This window comes from Antechinus flavipes, chromosome 2, assembly GCF_016432865.1.
Source record: "Antechinus flavipes isolate AdamAnt ecotype Samford, QLD, Australia chromosome 2, AdamAnt_v2, whole genome shotgun sequence".
NCBI classification, from domain to species: domain Eukaryota; kingdom Metazoa; phylum Chordata; class Mammalia; order Dasyuromorphia; family Dasyuridae; genus Antechinus; species Antechinus flavipes.
This window is the reverse complement of record NC_067399.1, coordinates 664648531-664672912: the sequence shown is the minus strand read 5'-3', so window position 1 is coordinate 664672912 and position 24382 is coordinate 664648531. Positions and strand designations below refer to the sequence as shown.

The following is a 24382-nucleotide window of genomic DNA, read 5'->3' as shown; positions in this document are numbered from 1 at the left end:
ACGCCCTACCGCTCAGTTCATCCGACGAGAAACTACAAGACCAGGATGGTGGGCGGGGCCGAGGAGAGCCCGAGAACGCCTGCGCTGGGGCTCAGTCGGTGCCCGCCGCCCTCGTTTTCAGCGGACCGCCTTTTCGCCGCTGTTTCGCGCCGCCGCCCCCCCGGAAAGCGAGCGTCGGAGCTTCGGGCTCTGATTGGTCGCTTTGAAAGTCTACGGGCGCGCTGATTGGCGGAGCGGAGACACTTTAGCGCGCTGAGTTTGAAACTGGCCTCAGTCGGCGTCCCGGAGCTGAGGTTGAATAGACTCTGCTGTCGCTACAGCCGTCGCTGCTGTCCCTTCGGCCTCGGCCTGTTCTGGTAAGGGGCCCGGGTGGGAGTCGGAGCATGAGACGGGAGGGAGCAGGGGTGTGTGTGTGGCAGGTCGGCCTCAAGTTTCCTCCCCAGTAAAAAGCGTGGCGCGGCGGCTGCGAGAGGCCTCTCCCGGCTCGGACCCTGGGCTTCTTTCCCCGGCCCCGGGCTGTGCCCTCTTGGGGCACTGCGAGAATCTCCGGGAGCCATGTGGCCCTGCGCCCCTTGTTCTCTGCCCCCTTCCCTGAAGCTCCGCTCAGGATCCACCAGGGATGGGGGACTCGAACCCACGAGGACTTCTCTGCTCGTGGGGCAGCGCTTGGCTTGGCCTCTTGTGGGCACCCGCTGTGTGCCTGGCACGTAGTAGGGGCTCTCCGGGAATGACGTAAAAGGGGTGGTAGGTCACCCCCCCTTCCCCTCCGGTCGGAGTGTGGGATTCCCTGTTCCAGCCCCCGGCCCTGGAAAAGTCGGGGCACGGAGGAGCTCCCCATCCTCCTCTCCTGACTACGTCCTCTGCAGGGGATGAGGGGGAGCTGTCACAGGAAGTGTCGGTCCTTTGGATGACGGGCTTCAGACCTCCCTGTGGTCCTGTACAGTGAACTGACCCCTTCCGGACTCAATGCGGGAAGAGGGCGGCCTCAATGCGGGGGGGAAAAAGCGCTGAACACCCTTTGTAACGGAGAAGGCAGAACATCCGCTCCAAACAAAATCTGAAGTCTGCCCCCACCCCGCTGGGGAAGGAAACATAAAGCCCTGGCAACATGAACAGTGAGCCAGTTCTCCCCACTCATTCTGCCCCCCCTTCTCTGTCAGGTCCCGGGATCCTCCTTTGGCCATTGGGTGATGCCCACCTTACATCTGCAGCCCACCCCACTGGAGTTCCTATTTTTTTATAATTTTATTTATGTTTATATTTACTTTATGTTATATTGCCTATATTTTCTCTGAAATCGTTTCTTATTTCTTTCATTAGATTGTAAGCTCTTTGAGGCCAGGGACTGCCTTTTGCTCTTTTTTTTTTTTGAATCACTAGCATTTGGCACAGTATCTGGTACCTAGCAAGCCCGAAATACATGTTTAGTGATTAATTCTTGCAGCACTATATATAATATGTAGTTATATGAAGTAGATGAATTCATGTGTTTATGTGTTACATAGCTTACATATAGTAGTTATTTACATTGCATACACAAACATAATATATGATATATATATAATATATACAACAATAATCTTCCTTGTTTTATGTAAGATCATTTGCTCATCCATTCCCCAATTGAGGCCCCCAACCTCTACCTTGTTTTCCTATTCTTTGCCACTACAAAGAACTAGAAATATTTTTATGTATCTTCTCATCCTTCATATTCTTGGGGTGTAGAACTAGTAACAGTATTGGTCCAAGGAATATGTACAGTTTTGTTTTGTTTTGTTTTTGGCCAAATTATTTCCCAGAATTACTGAAGTAATTTACAGTTCTACAAAGGGTAGATCAATATGCCTGTTTTCCTACAGCCTCTCCAACATTGGTCATTTTTTTTTTTTTTTGTCAGTTTTGCCATTGTGTGGTTATGTGTGATAGTTGGTTTCATTTGTATCTCATAGTGATTTGGAAGATTCTTTTTAAAATATAGCTCTTGTTGGAGTTTGTTTCTTAGAAACATACTTGTTGACATATCCTTTGGCTACTTACAATTTGGATTCCTTCTGACATATTTTATCCATGATCTGCTAGGGAAATAATGTAAATATGGGTTTTTCCATTTTATAGGTGAGGAAGAAGCAAAAGGTTTGTGAGCTGGAGTGACTTGGTACAGGATCCTACAGTTAATGCTCTTAGCCCAGACAGTTAGGTTTTGGACTTTAGGACTGACCAGGATCTGGTTAGATAAATTTACTTTATGGATAAGGTAGTTGATATTGAGTGACTTGATCCAAGAGCATAAATATACAGTGATTAAGAGAACCGGGAGTTGAACCTCCAATATCAAGGCTCTTAACAGCATCACATGGAACCCTGGGAAACACAACCTTGGCATGCCATAGAGGAAGCTGTTGCAAAATGCAGGAAGGTAAAGGTTGCCTTTGAATACAATGTTCCTGTCTTCAGTTCATTTGGTCCTTGTAATTGATGCAAGTGCTAGAGAAAAAAAGCCAGCCGCAAGAACTTGTTCAGGTTTACATAACTAGAAAAGTGTCATTTGAACATTATCTATTAATCTAGGCTCAAATAATCCCCTGGATCAGCTAGACAACCAAAGTAGCTTGCAAGAAGTGCAAAGCATGGAGCATGCTTTGCCATCCATTTCCTAAGAAATGGTAGGAAAAAGACTTGAGCTAATACCTGTGAGAAGATAGGCCCCACAAACTTGAAAAGGGTATTCACCTAAAAACTTCTGACTGAAAGGAAGACAAGTTAACAGATTAGTTCAGTACAAGATTGGTGGCAGAATTTTTAGCCTATTTTTTCAAATAGAACTAATTTAATCATTTTCTCTCCTGGATTCTTCTCACTCCCTGTCACATGGTGTGGTTGTACTTCTCACACACTTTTCATTCCAGTGACTCTGACCTTCTGACTGGACAAGAGTCTCATCTTTTGGCTCTCCCTTGTGCCTTATCTCTACTTCCTGGCTTCCCTAATTTCCTTTTAAATTCCAACAAAATCCTTTTCCTATAGGAAGCCCACCCCCTCTTTAATTCCAGTGCTTTCCCTTTCTTATTGTATTCCCATTAGTTCTGCATATAACTTCTGTTTACAGGCTGCCATAATTGTGTCCAGTTGGGGCATATTGTGTTTTGGATGTAAAAGGGAAGGTTTAACAAGTTAGAATGTTTGTCCAGGATACATGTCTGTCCTCATAAAGATAGTTCTGAAACAGGAAGGTTCCGAGGTCATCTGATCAAAACTCTTCACAAGGAAGCGGCCAAAAGCGTGGCTGCCTGAGCATCCAGCTTCAGTTCCCTTTCATGCTGCATTTGTCATGAAGAGTTTGTTTTGCTCTTCTCATCTAATAGAAACAATAAATTTTCTCCATCTAAAGAAACTGAGAGGCAGCTTGCTCTCACTGTGTAGTTGGCTTGTAAGTCAGGAAGACCTTGGTTCATGTTTGCTCATTGGCACCCTACTGGCTCTGGTGATGATGGATCTAGTGCTGTAGGTCAGAGCTGTTAAATGTGCTGCACAGAGATTAAGATGTAATTGGGAAATATTTAACAAAGCTTACTAGCTTGCCTTGGAGGTATTTGTTGGTTTGATTTGGTTCCAGATCATTCAATAAAGTGAATATGGCAATAAAGTGAGTCACATGAATTTTTTGATTTCCCAAGCCAAATAAAAGACTATTGTAGTCTACTAAGTGTGTCTTAAAAAATAATGTATATACCTTAATTTTAAAATACTGATAAAAATGCGAACCATCCTCTGAGCCTTCAGTAAATCTTCATTTTTTAGCTGGTAGAGTCTTGCTGGCTGAGTGATTGGGGTGGTAGATTGGACTGGTTATGGCAATTTCTTAAAGTAAAATAAGGAAGTTTGCTGTACCAATTAACTCTTACTTTCACTGGAACACTTGGAGGCCATTATAATGTTATTAACTGGTTATTAATTTCAATATTGTGTCAGGGAACAAGAAGAGAAAAATGAGGATTTGGTTGAAACAGTACAGACACAAACATTTATTGATGAAATTCAGCTGTCTCATATGGGTGAGGATTGCCATGCTCCAAAACAGTTATAGTAATAACATCAAAGATCAGTCACCAGATCAGCAAAACAGAACAAATATGAGAATTGCCAAAAGGGGACACAGATACAGTATGAGCACGTCATTGGAAAAATGGCGCTGAAAGACTTGCTTGACCCAGGTTTGCCACACACCTTAAATATATAAAGGATTCAATATCTGCCTAGTTCACTAAAATGAGGTGTGCCTATAGATAGGGTCAGTGGCCCTATTTCTGTTTGAGTTTGTCAACATAGCTTTAGTAATTCCTTGGAATTCCCCTCTATCGGTAAGATTACTGTGTAAATGACATCTTGATTTGTCATCTCCTCAACAACAAATGCTCTGAATGAGCCTAAGTTCTACTTAAGGGGGATACAATATACCGATTGGTAAATAAAAGTATTTCCAGGATTGAGATAACACACCTACAGGAACTCTGTTGAAGTTTGAGCTGATCAGTAAAGAAAGATAGGACTTCTTAGAACTGGAGGTGACTTGGGATTCCAGCCATACAGATGAAAGATGGCATATGGAATTTGGGACAGTCTTTTGCAAAGGTCATGAAAATAGCAGTTAATTTTTTTTTCCAAGTGCCAATTTCACCTTGTCCACACTCCTGCCCTGAGAATATAAAAAGACTACTTCATGATCATTTCTGTAATCTGTAGTTTTGTGTGTAATAAACACTAATAGTTGTAACTATTTACAACTAATTAGTTTAGTTATCTTTTAGTAAAATTTCAATGATATTTTCAAGCTTGATAACATTTTGTTTGGAAAAAAATTTTCATTTTTTTCTCTATTTCTGAATGTATATCTTTTCTTCTACTACATTCTTTATAATGAAGATTTAAAAAATAATAATAATTGAGCAAAATTAACCATATATATGGACTGTATAAATTGGCATTTGATGATCCCAGTTCTTAAACATACTAACCAAGTTTGATACTATATGTGATATTTCATCTCTACCATTTTATTGAGGGGAGGAAGGTACATCTTTTTTAAGTATTCTGTTTGGATAAGGCTGCCCATTATACAGTGTGTTTGGTTGATTACAGAATTGTCTCTGGGTACATTATTTTCCCAGTTCTGATTTCTTTTTGTATTAGATCATATGTTTTCTATTGCTTCTTTGAATTCTCGTTTTTGGATTACCATAATTTTGTTTCTTAATTTATATTTAATAGAATATTTTTTAAAATGCTAAAATTATTCTTTTATATTAAAGGGGAGAAAATTTAGGCCCAAATATTTTGTCCAAGGTCATGAAGCTTAAGCAGGGATGTACTTAACCTGTTATGACTTAATAATATTCTAAACAATGTATTGGTACCTGATAATGTTAGCTGAGGGTGTCCCAAGAATTTCATTATATTGAATCAATGAGCTCTTACCATGCACTACTTAGGGATTATCCTTGAGGAACTTATATTCTAATGGGAAAATGATCTTTCTTTCCCACTCTTTCTCTCATGCATGCACATGTACATGTGTACATATAGACATACTTCTTGGCTCAGCTATTAATTTCATGATTTTTTAATGTAATGTTTTAACTTAATATAATGTTAAATATTTCATAAAATGCAAGGTATTATGATCATCACATAAGCTAATAGCGAAGGAAAAATACAAAAGAGATAATTTTAGATTGAGAAATATTGAGAACAGTCCTTAGAATAACGAAGAACTTATATTCAAGATTCAAATTCTATTGATGAATTCTATGAATTCAAATTCCGTTTATTATTTTTTGAATAAAACTTCCTGGTTTTATGACCTTACTGAGTCATTCCACCTTTATGTGCTTCAGCCTTATTGACAGGCTTTCATGATGGAAGAAGCATTGCTTTTTTACATAAATACCTAAGAATACTAAGACAAGAATACTTGTCTGAGAATCAACTAATGTCTGAATCTTATTTTTCTTTTTTAGTTCTTGAAAAATGCTAAATAATCTTTAGTATTTTATAAGTATTTATTATCTGAAGAGACAACTTACATCCACCTATTTTATCACAATTATTAATAGGGGCAATAATAATAAGGAATCTTATCAATACAGACAATACAAGCCTGTACTTTTGTCTGTAGTCTTAATTCTTTCTAGATCCCACTCAAAATAGCTAAAAAGTCTTTTTTTGGTGTAGTAAGAGAAACACAATGGTTAAACCTGTTTAAAAATAGGATTGATAAGGTAATAGATTAAATGTTAGGGTCACAAGTGTCCGATTTAGCATTTGAACCCAGGTTTCACCAACTTCAGGACCAATGACTCAATTACTTCTAGTGGATTTACTGCTTCTCAAAATTTGAGTACTTATGATGAGGACTCACTTTGATTTTTGTATTTCAGAGTCTCCAGCACATTGAATAGAAATGGAAGACTATACAAAAATTGAGAAAATTGGGGAAGGTGAGTGAATTTTTAAGCTGATAAGATTTAAACCAAACAAAAGAAATACCTAATCTAATTTTAATGTCTACCCCCCACCCCCAAATCTGTATTGTAGAGAACTATACAGTTTTCCTCTTCTCAGCTTCTCAATATAATATAATGATCTCCATACATTAAGGAATAGATGATATGTTATGATGTGAACCAGTCATCAACAAACATTTGTTAAACACTCACATATTGGATGCTGAGTATACAGAGAAGCAGCCCTGTCCAAAGGGGCATATTCCATCTGACATATGCACAGTATGCTTGCAGCTGTGGGATCAGGATGTGCCAGCCACTAGTGTAGAGTGGTCCTTCCTAACTTGCTTCAAAGCTCTGTTTCTGGGAGGCAGGAGGGCAGCCCAGGCACTGGAAGAACCAGAGGGCTGATCAGGGAAAAGAATAAGGTCAGCTTCAGCAGGAGGGTGAAACAGAGCTGGCAAAGGACACTTAATGCCTGACCAACTGACTTTGAAAGCAAGACAGGAAACCCTAGGGTATGTGGAGAAGGCCAGGGGCATGAGTGACTTGCTATGAACAGAACTTTGAGAACATGATTACCTGGAGGCAGGGAGTCCAGGTAGGAGTCTGGGCCTTGTGAGGGGAGGAGAAAGGGACAGACACAAGTTGCTGCAAGGTCAATCAATCATTAAGTGCCTACTGTGTGTCAGGCAATGGATTAAGTATTACAAAGAAACAAAAATCAAACCAATTCTTGCTCTCAAGGAACTTGGCCTAATTGGGAAAACAGATGCATACAACTCTGTAGACAAGATGCAGACTGGATAAATTGGGAGAATGGCAGAGAGAGAAGATACTGGCATTAAGGGGCTTCAAAAAAGGTTTCTCACAGAAGGTGGGATTCTGGCTTGGACCTGAAGGAAGTCAGGGAATCTAGGAAGTGGAAATGAAGAGGGAGAAAATTTCCAGCATAAAGGACAGCTGGTAAAAATGTGAACTAAGGCAGGGAGAGTGACAAGGTGTATGCCTGGGAAGAAGCCACATTTTAAGAAGATGACTTTTAAAAACTGATGGAAGAGGGGCTTGAGACTCGAGGGAGGGAGACTGACCAGCAAACTCTAAGGATAATGGCTCTGGATGCTCTTGTCAGAGGAGAGAAGGAAAGATGCTACAAAGTTAAGAGTTACTAAGACTTGACAACAGATGGATGGGAATTTCAGTGAGCATCTAATACTTGTGTTGGAGTGATGGAGAATTCACTTTGAGAGTTTCAAGTGTGTATGAGAAGTTTGGTTTGGGATTCCTGTGAGCATTTGGTGATTGAAGAAACATAGACGAAAGAGTCTTGGGAGCCCCTTGTTAGCAACAGACTGCATGTGTTGTGGACGTAGAATCATTAAGACTCAATTTGATATAAGAAAGGGCTAAAACTGTGGGGAATCGTAGAGGTCTGAGACCTGGGTGACTGGAAAGATTGTGGTGCAGACACTTTGGAATTAGCAGGTTTGAGAAGGATGAGTACAGGGGGAAGGATAAGATGAAATGCCTGGAGACCCTCCATGCAGAATGGCCAAGTTAGTAATGGGACTGGGGCTAAGGAAAGAGTAGGCTGGCTCTTGATCTGGGAGTCGTCTGCATGGAGGTGATAATTAAACTCAGGAGTGAAGTCTCAGAATGTTGAGAAAAAGAAGGGTCCAGTTTAGAGCTATGGAGTGGGAATGGGAGATTTAGGAAAAGAGATTGAGAAAACCTTTGAAAATCTAGGATCAGTTTTTTTATTTAATTCTTTTATTCAAAGAAATAACAATCCCTATTCCATCATTTGTCTTCTGTGGGTTTTATAATCCCAATTTTATTTGCACTATTTCAATGAAAATCATAAAAATGAAATAGAAGTAAAACAAATAAATAAAATCCGCTGGTGTCTGTGACCCTGTGAAAAGACTGTCTTGTGACCCAGCGATGATGTTGATTTCATTCAGAACGAAAAGGCTGAACCAAGGTGATAAAGGGGTGTGAATCAATGTGTTTTGGGGATCTCTTGAAGAATAGGAGACCAAGCCACTTGAGAACTGCCTAGGGGTCTGAAGGTACCTCCTTTGGAAGCAGCTATACTTGGTCTAAGAGGACCAAACCAGGAGCAGTGGATAAAGGTTGTAAGACAGGTACATTTAGGCTTGATAATAATGAAAAGATCTGGATTCATTTCAGTAGATGAAAGAATAATTGAATAGTATGAGACTATCTTCAGCAGCTATGCTTGGTCTAAGAGGACCAAACCAGGAGCAGTGGATAAAGGTTGCAAGACAGGTTCATTTAGGCTTGATAGTAATGAAAAGATCTGGATTCATTTCAATAGATGGAAGAAAAATTGAATAGTATGAGACTATCTTCAAAGGCCACTTCTCCCAGATAATGGGTTCTCCCTCACTAACGGTCTTCAGGTAGACAGGATGCCCAATTGTCTTGTCTTGCTGGCTGCTGAGATACCTTTTGGGATGCCAATAAATTATACTTTACATTTCAGTAAAAAATCACTCTCCCAAACTTCAAACAATCCTTGACTTTTGCTTCTCTTTCCAGTTTTTTATTCAGTCTTTCACCAAGTCTTTGCTTCTTCATATGTTCTATTTGTTCCTTTCTCAGTTTGTTGTGATTAACCTGTTAGTGGACTTTTGCTTTTTCATGCTCATTAGAAATTTTTTCTTGCCCTTACCACTCCCTAAGGTTTCCATTATGAATTTGGTTGCCAGAGCAGAGTGCACAATTCCTTTCATTGCATAACTCCTGCTCGTGAAAATGTTTCTCTTTTCTGCTAAATCGGATCTTAACCATTCTGCCTGGTTTTCAAGGCTGATGATTTATTTATAGTTTTGTTATTCTTTAGCACAAACTTGCTTTTCAAGCTATTGTTTTTAGCACCCTTCCATATACTGAACTTCCTCTTCTATCTCCACCTCATTGCTGAAGCTCAGCTTAAGTCTTAATTTCTTCCATAAAGTGTCTTCCCTTAGTGCTCATTCTGTCCTTGTGGTTTCATTTGTGTTCCCAGTAAGTACTTAACACAATGCCTGGCACAAGGCAACTCCTGTGAGCTTCATCATCATGCTTGTTTTTTTCTCTTGTTCCTTCTGTACTAGATAAACACCTAAAATATATATTCTTTAATTGTTTCTATCTGGCAATGTATAATTCAAGTATAGGAATAAAATTTCAGTTACCCAGGATTAACTATTTGAGAGCCAATTTTCTAGGTAGCTAAAGAACAAGCTTATTTCACATTTTAGGATTTGAGCTACAGACATCCTTGAAAAGCACTCTCCCTGAGGTTGTACTTGTAATGAAATGGAAATCTCTTCGAATTAAGTATTGCCACTTTCCTAAGTGTAGATTTATCTCTTAACAATATGACCTTTTCTTGGTTTCTCATGCTCATTATGAAAGTAGTTATAATTTGTTATAGAAGCAGATGACAGAGATGCATATAGTGAATCTTCCTCTTTAACTGAATGTTTTGGTCTATATTTGCTTTCTTGTTTTCTACCTTCTGTCTTCTGTAGTGCATATTTCCTTAATAGAGCATTAAAGCATAATATCCAAGCAAACCTAGTGGATAGCACATCATTTATGCACTCATCAGAGTAAAGAATTATTTTGATGACTTAGAATATTTTTTTTTTCCTTTTGGAAGTTGGAATGCTGTTATGTCTTTTTTGTTTGTTTGTTTTTTGTCTTTTTGGTAAATTTTTGTTGGGAGATAAACATTTGACTTAATTTTTTGTATTTTAGGTACCTATGGTGTTGTATATAAGGGTCGACATAAAACTACAGGTCAGGTGGTGGCCATGAAGAAAATCAGATTAGAGAGTGAGGAGGAGGGTGTTCCAAGCACTGCAATTCGAGAAATTTCTCTGTTGAAAGAACTTCGTCACCCTAACATTGTCAGGTATGGATAGATTTGCGGGTTGCAAGTACTTATATTTTTAGCATCTTTAAAAGCTAACTTTTAGATGTACATGTTTCTTCAAAATTTTCTGAAAATGATTTTATTTCAACAAAGCTTATTCATCATTTTGTGAATAAGAGCTCTTGGTATAATGTAATGTGACTGGACAGTGAATTTTTTATTAGTAGAATAAAAGAAATGATGTTCCAAAGTGGTCAAGGTAGAGATTTGGTTAGACCCCAGGCCTGCTGACTTGTCATCATATCACTGAGGCTTACCAGCTGTCTGCTTGTATGCCAGGTATTGCGTTTAAGTATTTAGGTATGGCAACTGCCCAAGCCGTTGTTACTGGTGGAAAACAGGTGCCATGGAAACCCGTTTTGTGGCTGGTAATTTCTTCCCAATCTTTGCCCTGTGTCTCCCATCCTGATTTGACATAACCCATTTCAGGAGCCAAAAGTTTTTAAACCTTCCTTCCCTATTCCTACTATTTGGTTTTAATGGTGTTGGATTCTTTTTTTTTTTGGAAACCCTTAGGATACCAGAGCAGCATGGAAACATGGCACTTTAGAACCTGATCGGTCATAAGCTGGGATTCCCTTAATAGACTTTTAAACACAGTCCTGGAAGTTTATAGTTTCTTTTATAAATTACTTTTTAACACTAGTTCACATGTGATCCTTTTTATAGGCTAGGCTTATCTTATTCTTAGGTCTGTTTCACAGAAAATACCTTTCTTTCCCTTTTGACAGCTTTGATGAAAACTTTTTGTAGAAGTGAGATACTAGAAATATTGGTAAGATCTGAATTCATAAAATTGCTTTTTTATTTCCAGCCTTCAAGATGTACTCATGCAAGATGCTAGACTCTACCTCATTTTTGAATTTCTCTCTATGGATCTCAAGAAGTACTTGGATTCTATCCCTCCTGGCCAGTATATGGATTCTTCACTTGTTAAAGTAAGGCTAATCTTACCAGTTGGTTAAGAAATATTGGCTTTTGTTTGAAAAGATTAGGCCTCTTTTAGAACACACATAAACTGGAGAATCCAGAAGAGGGCAAATCATGGATGCTCAGGATCATGTCATAGGTCATAGTTAAAGAAGATGGGAATATTGAATAGAGGGGACATAGATTCTACTATTAAGTATTTGGAGGTCTGCCATGTAGAGGAGAGGAGTAGATCTGTTAAGCTTGACCCAAGACAGTAGAACTAAGAGCACCTGGAGAGGCCAAGAAGCCTTTTGGGGCCTGACATCAAGAAACCCATTCCTGAAGTAAAAAGGGCTGTTCAGGGAGGAGGTTGGGTCTCTTTAATTGGTGGCTGGAGGCCTGCTTTTCCATCGTGTAAAGGGCATTCTGCAATTGCTGTTTGGATCAAATTGGCCTCTAGGGTCTCTAGCTGTTCTGATTCTGTTATTGGAAGATGAATTTAATTCAAGTTTTTACTAATATCCGTTATATGCTATAGCTATAGTTGGAACTTCCTTATGCCTTCCAAGTCAACTACTATTCATCAGGCATACAGTGCTGGGCACACAGGATAAAAATAAGAAAAAGAAGAAAAAAATTCCCACACTAGGACCTCACTGAGAGTATGTAGAATAGCTATCTGTTCATTCAAACCCCAATCCTTTCCTAGGCACATTTATTTCAACAAAGTTAGACTCTAGATAGATTCTGTAGAAACCATCAGAAGAATGGCATACTTGTGCCATTGAGTGCCATGAATTTAACACCTGTGTGTCTTGATGGAATCTTGTAAAAATGGTGACTTAGGTCCTTATAGGACACTATAGATTCCTTCCTGTACTTTATAGTTTGATTTTAGAATTTTGTCCTTTATGGGGAAAGTAATCTTGCCTTCATGTTTCCCTGTGCTAGAAAAATCAATTAGAATATGAAATGTCTATTAGTCTTCTGTTAGAATATATTTTTGTATACTTTTAATTTATATGTATTGATTTATTTAAAATGAGAATTTATTGTGTTATACATCTTATGAATTTTACAGTTACAGTGCTTTGACTAGTTAAATGAATAGCATGCCTTTTAAAATTCCCAAAACATGCTTTTGGTGAAAAACTTAGGATATTGATTAATCCTTAGCAAAAAGAGTTTTGCCCCTATTAAATTGTACTTAAAATTGAGCTTTCTTGATCATACTTGATGAACAGTGGTTCTCAGCCGGTGATCCCCAGGCACTTCAAAGTATTGCTATCACTTGCTTAATGATATTTTTTATAATGTGTCAACACAAAACTATTTTCTCCCAAAAGGTTCTAGTGGAGAAAAAAATGAAGTGATGAAAATAGAGAATGAGCATGTGGTTGTGAATGTCATAATTTCAAAAAGACACATGTCACTATGATTTAGCTCCATCAACAGGTTTTATGATCAAGAACAAAGTGTAAAGAATAGGGCTAAAATAGGGCTAAACCATTATCCCTCAAGAGGGCTAACCATTTATGGTTATTGGATGATTTCTTTGAGCTGATGTAAGTTTTAGAATTAAATTCTTTAGCTGTTTCTTAGTAGCAAAAAGACTAAAATGTTTGAGTTTCTAATTTATTTTCATTTTTCTTCAGAGTTATTTGTATCAAATCTTACAAGGCATTGTCTTTTGTCACTCACGAAGAGTTCTTCACAGAGATTTGAAACCTCAGAATCTATTAATAGATGATAAAGGTGTAATTAAACTAGCTGACTTTGGACTTGCACGGGCCTTTGGAATACCTATAAGGGTCTATACACATGAGGTAAGAAGAGTTAATATTTTCTAATTATCCTACAAATGAGCTTTATGTATATGCATTCTATTTATATTTATATTCATATTTATGTATATGTATACACATTCTATCCTAAAATTGCCTCCTTTTTCCTTGTTTTGTAAAAAGGAGTCAAGAGACAAGTTTCTGGCCATAACTCTACTTAATAGCTTGGTCATCTTGACATTTATTAGTCACCTTTTGTATGTATGCCAGGCATTATGATAAGGGATGAGGATGTAAATGAGGGGAAAATAGTTCCTGTCCTCAAAAAAGGCAAAACACAAAAGGCGTCTGGGAAATTTGGGGGAATGACTCCCCGAAGGGAAGCCAAGCAGGGCAGCTGGGGGGTGCCGAAGGGTTTTCTGGAGGGTTCATGTAGCCCTCTGAAGGACGCCTTGAGGGGTGGCCCAAGGTTCTTGGAGCAGAGCAGCTGGTGGACAGTATGTTACCAAGCACCTGAGGCTTCTTAATAGAAGGGGTCAAAGCCTGAGGGTGGGGACAATTGGGAAGGGGGTGATCAACAGAAAAATGAGCCTTCTTTCTATGCTGTGAAACCTCCTGGGTACTTCTGAGGACTTTGTTAGACTGTAAGGAGATGTCAGTCAACAAGCATTGATGGAGCCCAGTAGTATGAGGCAAGCACTTTCCTTCCTTAAAGGAGAAGAGAGGTGGGAGCTGAGGCCCAGGAGAGAGGCCTGGGGGAACTGGTGGGCAGGAGCTCACCTCAGCTAAATGGGCAGAGGCAGTGTGGTGGACTGGACAGCTAAATGGGCAGGGTTCACGGTGGGCAGGAAGAGCTTGAGGCCCAAGGTGTGGCTATATGCTCCCAGGCTTGTGTTTGGGCAGCTGTAAGCTGACAGTAAACCAGTCAGTGGACTGTTGTGATAGGCCTGTACCTGTTGAGGTGATGGTTGTAACAGTGAGAAATTAGGAAGGCCTGAATGGGATCAGTATGAGCAGGGAATTGGGGAGGACAGCTGTGGCTGTGGGCCTAGGTGACGGGAAGCTGGGAGGAGAGAAAGTCTGGGGAAAGAGCACAAGTTCTGTTCCTTTGCCATGTCTCTGAGGCAGCTGGAGGAAGGTTGGGGCAAGCCAAGGGGAATGACTGCAGAGGGAAGAGAGAAAGGGGCCCAGGATGGAGACTTGGGGTTGGCCCCGTGAGCATGAGATGGTTGAAAACCCTTCAGACGAGTCTTGGGAAGATTTGGCCAGAGGCCAAAGGAGGAGACTAGAAGGGGAGACTGGATCTTAGAGGCTAGGCTGCCCAGTGTTCAGAGGACAAGAGACTACCCTGGGAGGGGGCTGAAAGCGAAGAAGAGGTCGCCAGCAGGGTCTTGGAAGCACAAGTCTGTCTTTGTGAGCAACAGGAAGAAAGCCAGAGCATAGGGATAAGAAAGATGCCATGAGAGGATAAGTGAATGGGGGGAGTCTAGGGTCGGTCTTGGTAAGGAGAATGTCCCGTCATTTGAGACCAAGTGAAGGAGGAGGTGGGGAAGGTTTATGAAATGAGGAGAGTGCAAAATGTAAAGCTAGAAATCATTTTCTCTTTTTTTCAGTAGTTAAGAACAAACCACTCTATCAGAAGTCCAGCACATTTAGCCCAATCCAGCCCATCTCCTGTCTCTGTCAAGGAGCTTTGCATGGCTTTCACATTGCTAAATAAAATGCATATAAGAATTCCTCCTAAAGGATAATATGCATATTGACAATTTCATCATAAATGGAGACAACAGCTAATAATGAAAAACATTTCCTTCGGTCAGAGACAGATATAGATTACACCAGGACTTTAATGTCTAAAAATTTAAAAGGAATACAGAATATAACACAAGAATGCTCCCCAAATTTCTTCTACAACACAGGTCACTCATAATCCACTGGGCCCTGATTCCTACTCCTGTGTGTAGAAGGGAGATGCTCTAATGGAGTATTTCTACTTTGACATGTAAATAGGGAGGACTGCCTGGTTATATAGTCTGTATTGTAGAGTACTTCAAATAAAACATGAATCCACGGTTTTTGACAGATGTCTTATTGCCAATAATTTGATATTTAGTTCAATTGTAAACCATTTAAAATTTATGCATTAGGTGGTAACACTGTGGTACCGGTCTCCAGAGGTGCTGCTGGGCTCTGCCAGATATTCGACTCCAGTAGACATTTGGAGCATAGGCACAATATTTGCTGAATTAGCAACAAAGAAGCCACTTTTCCACGGGGATTCTGAAATTGATCAGCTCTTCCGAATCTTCAGGTAGAGTGCGCTAGCTACTTTGTTCCCACGGTAAGGAAAAGGGCCTGAGCCCACTTAGGTTCTCGGTCTCCCAGAATAAGGAAATCTTAATAAACTTTTGTCTTGCAGGGCTCTGGGGACTCCTAATAATGAAGTGTGGCCAGAAGTCGAGTCACTGCAGGATTATAAGAATACATTCCCCAAGTGGAAACCAGGAAGTCTGACGTCACATGTCAAGAACCTCGATGAAAACGGCATCGATCTGCTCTCTGTGAGTCTGTAAAGCTCTGATGGGACTTTATGGGAAACCCCATTGTTGAAAATGTGCAAGCTTTTAGTAGGGTTTTTTTTTTGGTAGTATTTGATTATATACTAGATTTTAGATGGGTGTCATACAAGAAGTCTTAATCGTGTTAATCAGGTTTATCAGGAACCTAGAGAATATATATATGCTTTTTATTTTCAAAACATGGATATGTATGGATAATTCTTCAATATTAACCTTGTAAAACTTTGGATAGTTCCAATCCCCCCCTTCCCTTTCCTCATCCCCTCCCTTAAATGGCATATATTCTGGTATATGTTAAACATGGTAGAAATATATGTTAAATCCAATATATGCATACATATTTATGCAATTATCTTGCTGCACAAGAAAAATCAGGGCTTATTATATATTATATATACATATTATTATATACTACTTGGAAGAATTAAATAGGAAAAGTAAGGTAGCAAAAGTTGGAGCACAAGAATTTTGGACTGTAAGAAAAGATGTGGGTTGCCCTGGTCTAAATGAAGGTGAATAAATGGAAATTATAGGTAATTTATAGAGCCAGGAGACTGTAAGAGCTGGAAGTAATTCTGTAAAGTTCAATAACTTCCAGTAGAGAAAATGTTCCTTTTGACCTAACATTTTCCTTTGTGATATCTGTGCTGTATTTCCTTTTAACTCATCAAGTTTTTATTTAAAATAAAAACTTTAAATTTATTCACTGTTCAAATGTTAGAATTTTAGTAAATCTTTGTGCCTTCATAATTGGTTGTATTCTGGGCTATGTATTTCAAGACAATTTGCATAGCTCTGACTTTTATTTTAAAATATTGAAATTTATGTTCTTCCTAAGTTTTGAGAAGGAAGGAAAAAGGGTAAAGTATTAGTAGGCCATAATTTTATTTTCTTTTTTTTTTTTTTTGTATGATTATTATTTTATTTTATTATAGCCTTTTATTTACAAGATATACGCATGGGTCAGCACTGACCCTTGCAAAAGCTTTTGTTCCAACATTTCCCCTCCTTTCCCCCATTCCCTCCCCTAGATGGCAGGTAGTCCAATGCATGTTAAAATATGTTAAAAATATTTTAAATACATATAACTATAAATATATATTTATACAGTTATCTTGCTGCACAAGAAAAATCGGATTTAGAAATAAGGTAAAAATAACCTGAGAAGGAACACAAAAATGCAAGCGGACAATAACAGAAGGAGTGGAAATGTTATGTTGTAGTCCACACTCATTTCCCATAGTTCTTTCTGGTGTAGCTGATTCTCTTTGATATTAAACCATTAGAACTGATTTGGTTTATCTCATTGTTGAAGAGAGCTACGTCCATCACAATTGATCATCATATAGTATTGTCGTCGGTTCATGTCTCTCCAGGTCTTTCTGAAATCATCCTGCTGGTCATTTCTTATAGAACAATACTATTCCATAACATCCAATGAACAATTTATTCAGCTATTCTTCAATCTAAGGGCATCCATTCAAGTTTCAGTTTCTAGCCACTACAAAAAGGGCTTCCACAAACATTTTTGCACATACGGGTCCCTTTCCCTTCTTTTAAGATCTCTTTGGGATGTAAGCCCAGTAGTAACACTGCTGGGTCAAAGGGTATCCACATTTGATAACTTTCAGGGCATAATTCCAGATTGCTCTCCAGAATGGTTAGATTCATTCACAATTCCACCAACAATGTATCAGTGTCCCAGTTTTCCCACATTCCCTCCAATATTCGTCATTATCTTTTCCTGTCATCCTAACCAGTCTGAGAAGTGTGTGGTGGTATCTCAGAGATGCATTTCTCTGATTGTTAATGATTTAGAGCATCTTTTTCATATGAAATACTTTCAAATTCTTCATCTGAAAATTATCTGTTCATATCCTTTGACCATTTTATCAAGGGGAGAATGGCTTGATTTCTTATAAATTAGAGTCAATTCTCTTTATATTTTGGAAATGAGATCTTTATCAGAATCTTTAACTGTAAAGATGTTTCCCCAGTTTATTGCTTCCCTTCTAATCTTGTCTTCATTAGTTTTGTTTGTTCGAAAACTTTTTAACTTGATATAATCAAAATTTTCTATTTTGTGATCAATAGTGATCTCTAGTTCATAGGACAAAATTCCTTCCTCTTCCACAAGTCTGGGAGGTAAACTATCATATATTCTAATTTATTTATAATCTCATTTTTTATGCCTAGATCATGAACCCATTTTGACCTTCTCTTGGTGTACGGTGTTAAGTATGGGTCAACAGTAGGCCATAATTCTAAAAATTGATATTTGGGTTTGGGGATTATACTCTTCTCTTTTTTGAGGTTAATGTGTCTATTCTTCTATTCTGAACCCACTTAGTTTCTGAATTCATTGCTTACCATCTTTTCCTTGAATTCACTAGAAAAGTTTAGCAGATACTGACTAAAAACTATCCTTGTCAGTCCTTTTCCCAAATCTCCAGTAAGAAAGAAAATTTTACAGCATTTTGAGAACAGCCTTCTCTTCTCTCCCTGCCAAAATAAATTTCTCAGAAATGTTGATTATCCCTTATTTTTACAGCCTTTTGTCCCAAAATACTTCTCCTCTCTTGCCTATGCAGCAAGCTGTTCCTTCTTTTGAAAAATGAAGTTCACCAGACCAAAGTCCAACAAAACAAATTCCCACATTGTTTCTGCAGGAAAATTGGTCTCTACAGTTTTAGTTCATCTCTTCTGACAGAAAATGAAGCAGAAAATTTGTTTTATCTTTAATTTTGGAGACTCAACAGCTGATCATATTGATCATAGGTCTTTTCAGAATTTTTTTTTCCATAACATTATGATTTAAATCATTTGAGCTCATTCTTGAAAGCCACCAATACATTGTTCAGATTGAAAGGTGAATGTCCCTTAGTCTTCCAGCTCTGTAAAAAAAGAAGATGGTTGCATCCTCCTTTGCTTCAGCTTGATCACTATGCTTACATTGCGTTAGATTTGGGGTTTCTCATTTTTCTCTTATACTTATGTCAGTTTTTCTCAATTCATATAGAATTCTCAAGCTGCTGTTTTTTCAGATTCATTGTTTCTTGTGGAGCAATAGCAACAGCATTGTTACATGCTTCTGCTAGTTTGTTTATGGGTACCTGTTTGTTTCCAATTCTTTGATGTGACAACTGTAACTATGATGTTTCAGTGTTTCTGCTTTCTATTTTGGCTCCCTTGTGTAAGCCCCAGAGGGCATCAGTCTCCAAGTTTCAGGTATGGATTCCTTAGGTTTTGAAGCATTGTTCCTCAGTCAGTAAGGAAGTGGCTATTCTTGCCTTTGGTTGGTTGAAGAAAATTCTAGGAATACCTAATTTCTTTAATCTGTAAAGCATTGTCTCCATTCCTCCATTCCCTGTTTGTGTGGGTTCTTTTTTAAATCTTTGGGGCTCTTAGGGTGTGTTTAGAACTTTGTTTAGAATTTTTTTTCCTTCAGTACCTGGTTGGGATCTCTTCTGTTTTGCCCATTCACATGATGACTTTGGTTCATTTGAACATGATTCTTTAATAATTGTAATGATTTGTTATTAGCTGCTTGTGGATTCTATTGTGTGTGGGGGAAAACATGGGAAGGAAAAAAAGAACAGCAACAGCAATAAAGGTCAAAATGTTGTGATCCACATTCAGTTCCCATATTCCTCTCTCTGGGTGCAGATGTCCCTCTCTATCATAAATCTACTGGAATTGGCCTGAAACACTTCCTTGGTGAAAGTCCATCAGAGTTGATCATCATATAACCTTGTTGCTGCTATATACAATGTTCTCTAGGTTTTTCTCAAATCACTTAACATCAGTTATGTCTTTCCAACCTGCTGCTGATTTTTCATAGAACAATAATATTTCATTATATTCATATACCATTCAGCCATTTCCCAACTGATAGACATCCACTCAGCTCCCTGTTCCTTGGCACTGCAAAAAGGGCTGTCACAAACATTTTTGCACATGTATGTCCTTTTCTTTAAGATTATGCACTGTTTGATCACCCTTTTGAGGATCATTTTCCAACCCTATCAGTACCATATTAGTGTACCAGTTTGCCCCTTTAACAACCAATATTTTCCCCTTTTTTAGTCATACATTAACTAATCTGAGAGGTGTGAAGTTTTAATTTGCATTTTCCTAATCAATAGTGATTTAGAGCATTTTTTTTCTTGTGACTAGAAATGACTAATTTCTTTGTCTAGCCTGTTCTTATCAATTGGGGAATGAATGGCTTGTATTCTCTATTTTAGAAATTAGTGGCTTTATCAGAAACACTGGGATTATAAAAAAAAATTTCCCAGCTTTCTGCTTCCCTTTTAGTCTTGGTTGTATTAGTTTTGTTTGTGTAAAACTTCAATGTAGACAAAATTATCCATTTCTTTGTCCATAAATTTTTCCGCAGATCTGAGATTATTCCTTGTTCTCCTAATTTGCTTATAGTATCTTGGGATCTTATTAGCACCCAGAATCCTATGATCAAAAAGTGGGTTTGAGCCCAGTTGCTCTACAAGTAGTTGCTTCTACTTATTCTACATACCAACTCGCCCCTTTGTTAAGTAAACTGATGTGCGCAGTAGAAAACTTGTTGACTTTGTGTATTGCTATAACTGAATTGTCCCCATTGAAAATTGTCCCCCAGATTTAGTGTTTTGCTTTGGTCCTTTGGGCTTTGTAACCAAGATCTTGGTTGCAGTTGAAGTGGAGTCCTTTCTGATGTCAGGGATCAGATTAATTATACTTATTATGTGTATCGGCTAGTATTTCAAAGCTTTATTTATTTATTTTTTTGAATACCACTTTATGAGCCAACAATGACTCAAAACCAGCTAATGTAATCATCTACCATCTTCTTTTATGCCTCCCTTCCCAAAAAATCAACAACATTGAAACCCCTCTCCAAGGAAAGGAAGAAAGTGGTTTTTGGTTGTCTGGTTATATTCATTTATATTATTGTAGTCTCTGTGGATTTTGTTTTGCTGGTTCTGTTTTCAAGCTGCAACAGTTTAAAAAAAAAATGTATTTTCTCACTCATCATTTCTTAAGGGTATGATAATCTTCCGTTCCCCAAATAAGGGATCCCTCCTTTGTGGAAATAACTGCTTTAAATGGCTCCAGAGCCAACATTGCAAGAGACACAGTTGATGTTCACTCTTGCCTTAGAAGTGCTTTGACTGCACAGGCCTTCGTTTATTCATCTGCACGTGGCATCTATGTTACGATTTTAAGGATGTTTGGGGTGCTCTTGTCAATCCAATGTCATTTTCTGGCTAATCTAAAGGTTTATTACCTCTTTCAAGTGTGTACATTAAATTTTGCCTAATAAGTCACCTTACTGGAATATGCATGGCTCAAATTCCCTTCCCACTCTGATTCCTTTTTAAGATGTGTAGGAAGCAAAAATGGAAACAACTATAGTTAAATGCCATAATTCCTACAAAAATCGTCTTATTAAATTGCTCTTGCGAATGACTTCTTCTTAGCCAAAAAAAGAACTTTTATTTTTCCTGGCCTAAATTTATATTCCTCCTTGTAAATTATGAGCCTGAAACATGTTTGTGTTTGAACATGGAATTAACAACAAAAAAGGGAAGTATTGGCACTTAGGGATTGGCACTAATGTATTAGAGGGGATGAAGTATTTTAATCAGTTAATTTTTAACTATTTTAATTCTTGGTTAATGCAGGCAAGGATGGCATTTAAAATTTCCTGAAGTGAGACATTTGTGCTTATGTTTGAATCTTACAAAAGTTTTTTGACATTAACTTTTTGCTAGGTAGGTGATAGACATTAATCTGTCTAGTGATAGATATTATTCTGTTTAGTTTCATTGGTACAGTTTTCTGAATAAATTTCACTTTCTTTCTTTTCCAGAAAATGTTGGTCTATGATCCTGCCAAACGAATTTCTGGCAAAATGGCATTGAATCATCCGTATTTTAATGACCTGGACAGTCAGATTAAGAAGCTCTAGTTGTCCAGCCAAGTGATTTCCCGGTTTTGTATCAAGAATGGATAGCCTCTTGTTAATATTAAGCTCTGTCAACATTTGTCTTTATATATGTGTTTCCTTTTTTCCTTGTAAAATTGAAAACTGTCCTCTGTTTTTCCAAGGTGTTGCTTACAACTGTAAATATCATAATGAATAATGTTCTGTGTAGATCTCATCAATACAGCTGTTTTTCTTTTTTTTTTTCTATAAATAAAATTGTAAATCCAGCATTGATGTGCAGGGCTTGGGGAAAGTTGGAGCTAATTTTAAAACAATATTCTCCTAGAGTTTTTTGCATATTTGAGATGTCATTTAGGAGCATAAATCAGACTCAAATTTTATTATGTTATAAAATAATCTTAAGACCCTTCCTGTATTTTTGTATGTTTAAATTGAATTCCAATTGCCTGTGGCAATGTGAAATTTAAATTTGTCTCCAGTGAAGGGAAAGTAAGGATATAAGACTTCAAATAATTTATCCAGTTAAAAGCTGAAAACACTAATTAATTTTAGATTTTTCATGTGGTAGGATACATGCATATATTGGTATATTTTCCATGGCTTTCTACTTTATGACTCGGAATAATTATATGAATTTGGCAGCATACCTCAGTGCCTTATAAACACGATGGCATGCTAAGGATTCCCTAAATCAGAAGAACATATAGCAAATTCATCTCTTCTCCTTTTGACAGGTTTAGTTTAGTTATGAGATAAATATAATTTAAAGGTGAAATTCAGACCTATAAAAGACATAATCACCATTTCTTCTATGACTCTTAAATAAAGAACAACTATTTTTGAAAATAATGCCCAATAATGATGATTGGCATCTTAACATGTTTTGGTTATAGCTATAGACGAGCCCTTTCTGAAAGAGTGTTGATGGATTTTAGTGGGGAGGATGCTTTGAGAGAGGGTTAGTTGTTGGATACTTATATTTATCTTAGTCCCCAGCGCTATTTTTTCCAAATCATTGATCTAGGTAGACCTTCCTTTTTACTCTTCCTCTTTGGCCTACTTAACGATTTGTCATGATCAAAAGCATCAGTCTGCACTAGTGTTCTTTTTACCACCATGTAAATAGTTCCCCATTGCCTGGCTTGGCTCTACGTATTTCCTGCCATGTGTATAGTCGGCCTAAAAGGGGGCTGTGAATGTTGCACAGCTGCTTCCCTCTTAATAAGTCATGGTAAATTGGCCTAGTTTGTGTTTGGATCCTGGGTCATGGCCATTTCATTTTAAGCAGTTCTGGGAACATACATGAATTTATTCCCTTGTTAATAATTTGGCTGTGGAGCAACTCTAAAACTCATTTGTCTCAGATACGTAGATAGCAAGACCACATGCATTTGGGAAGAGGGAAGAAGGCCAGGCAAATTTTTTCATTCTTTTGAAAATGACCTTTGGGAACATATTTACTTACTTATCCTTCTGTGTTTGAAATAGATAATTTGTACATAGTTTAGTATAAATTAGAAAAGTAATTTGCATTAATCTAATTTCTGAGTTCTGCTAGTTTGAAACTTCCTAGCTATATGTTGATAAAAGGATTTGACTATATTAAATTTAGTTTTTCATCAATGTGAATGATTCTAATGAGCACTTTGGGGTTTGAGGGGAACAAGTTGATTTTATCTACATTAGCTCACCAGTGCTTATAATGCAAAGTGATCAGAGATTTCTACTGGGTTCATCATTTGGTCAGGTGGAAGACATTGCTGAAAGCCACTGTTTGGATGTTAAAATAGTTTTAGCACCTGTTGGGTGAATATAGAAGAACTAGAGTTTCCTTCTACTTTTACTGCATTTCTTTTAAAAATAAGAAAGAAAATAGAAGTACAGCACATGTTCTGCTGGAAAGTATCACTAATTGGCACTTTACATGACATTTCAGTCTTAAGGGATGGATAATAAAATTGCAGTGTTCAATTATACTGATGAATGTTACTTTTTAAAAATAACTGTTATGATTTATTTTCCACATAAAACCAAATTATTTAGGCCAGTGTAGTTTAATGTGTTCAGCTTGCATGGTCTTAAATTCCAACTTCCTGTATAAGGATTCTGGCCTTTTAAATTATGTTGAGCTACCTAAAGAGGTAGTTGAAGAAGTAGAAAATAATTAAGTTGACTGTTTCTTAAAGACTAGACATTTATGATTATTTAAAGGAACAATTTAATCCAGGAAAATAGACGTTCTTTTGGACTTTGCTATTGATAACAAATTCAGTTTAAAGTGTGATTTCTTGCAAAAAATGAATTTTTAGTTGTTAATCAAGATAGGTTCAGCAGGCTGATAGCTACAACCTTTGCTCCCACATCTAAGACTTTGGGTTTAGGAACAACTTGACTATGGGGGATTATTTTCAGTAGGTCATTTTGTCAGGAGGAATAAATTTAGAAGCACTTTTCACAAAATCTCTTAGGCCAAATGTATTTGATTAGCTGTGGTTTTGAGAAAGAAGTTCTACAACTGGGGAGTTCACAAAGACTCATACTAAGATTCGGGACTTGCAACAGGATCATTTGATGCATAGGAAAAAAAACATTCAAATAGTAACAGTGAAGACCCATTTAAAAGATGTAAAAATGAGTCAATGGATGTGAATAAATGATACATTTAAATTGTTTATGATGAATAGTGGTATGAAGGTAGAAATAGTCTTAGA

General features: G+C 37.8%; 1 protein-coding gene across 1 annotated transcript; it reads left to right on the top strand.

The window, feature by feature from the left end:
* The first annotated feature begins 251 nt into the window (after positions 1-251).
* On the top strand, positions 252-22522 carry CDK1 (cyclin dependent kinase 1). Its single transcript, XM_051982615.1, has 8 exons — positions 252-356; positions 6435-6494; positions 10272-10428; positions 11264-11387; positions 13017-13187; positions 15293-15456; positions 15565-15706; positions 21594-22522. Exons 2-8 carry the CDS (start codon positions 6458-6460, stop codon positions 21690-21692), a joined length of 894 nt encoding a protein of 297 aa, XP_051838575.1. The 5' UTR covers positions 252-356; positions 6435-6457; the 3' UTR covers positions 21693-22522.
* The last annotated feature ends 1860 nt before the right edge of the window (positions 22523-24382 follow it).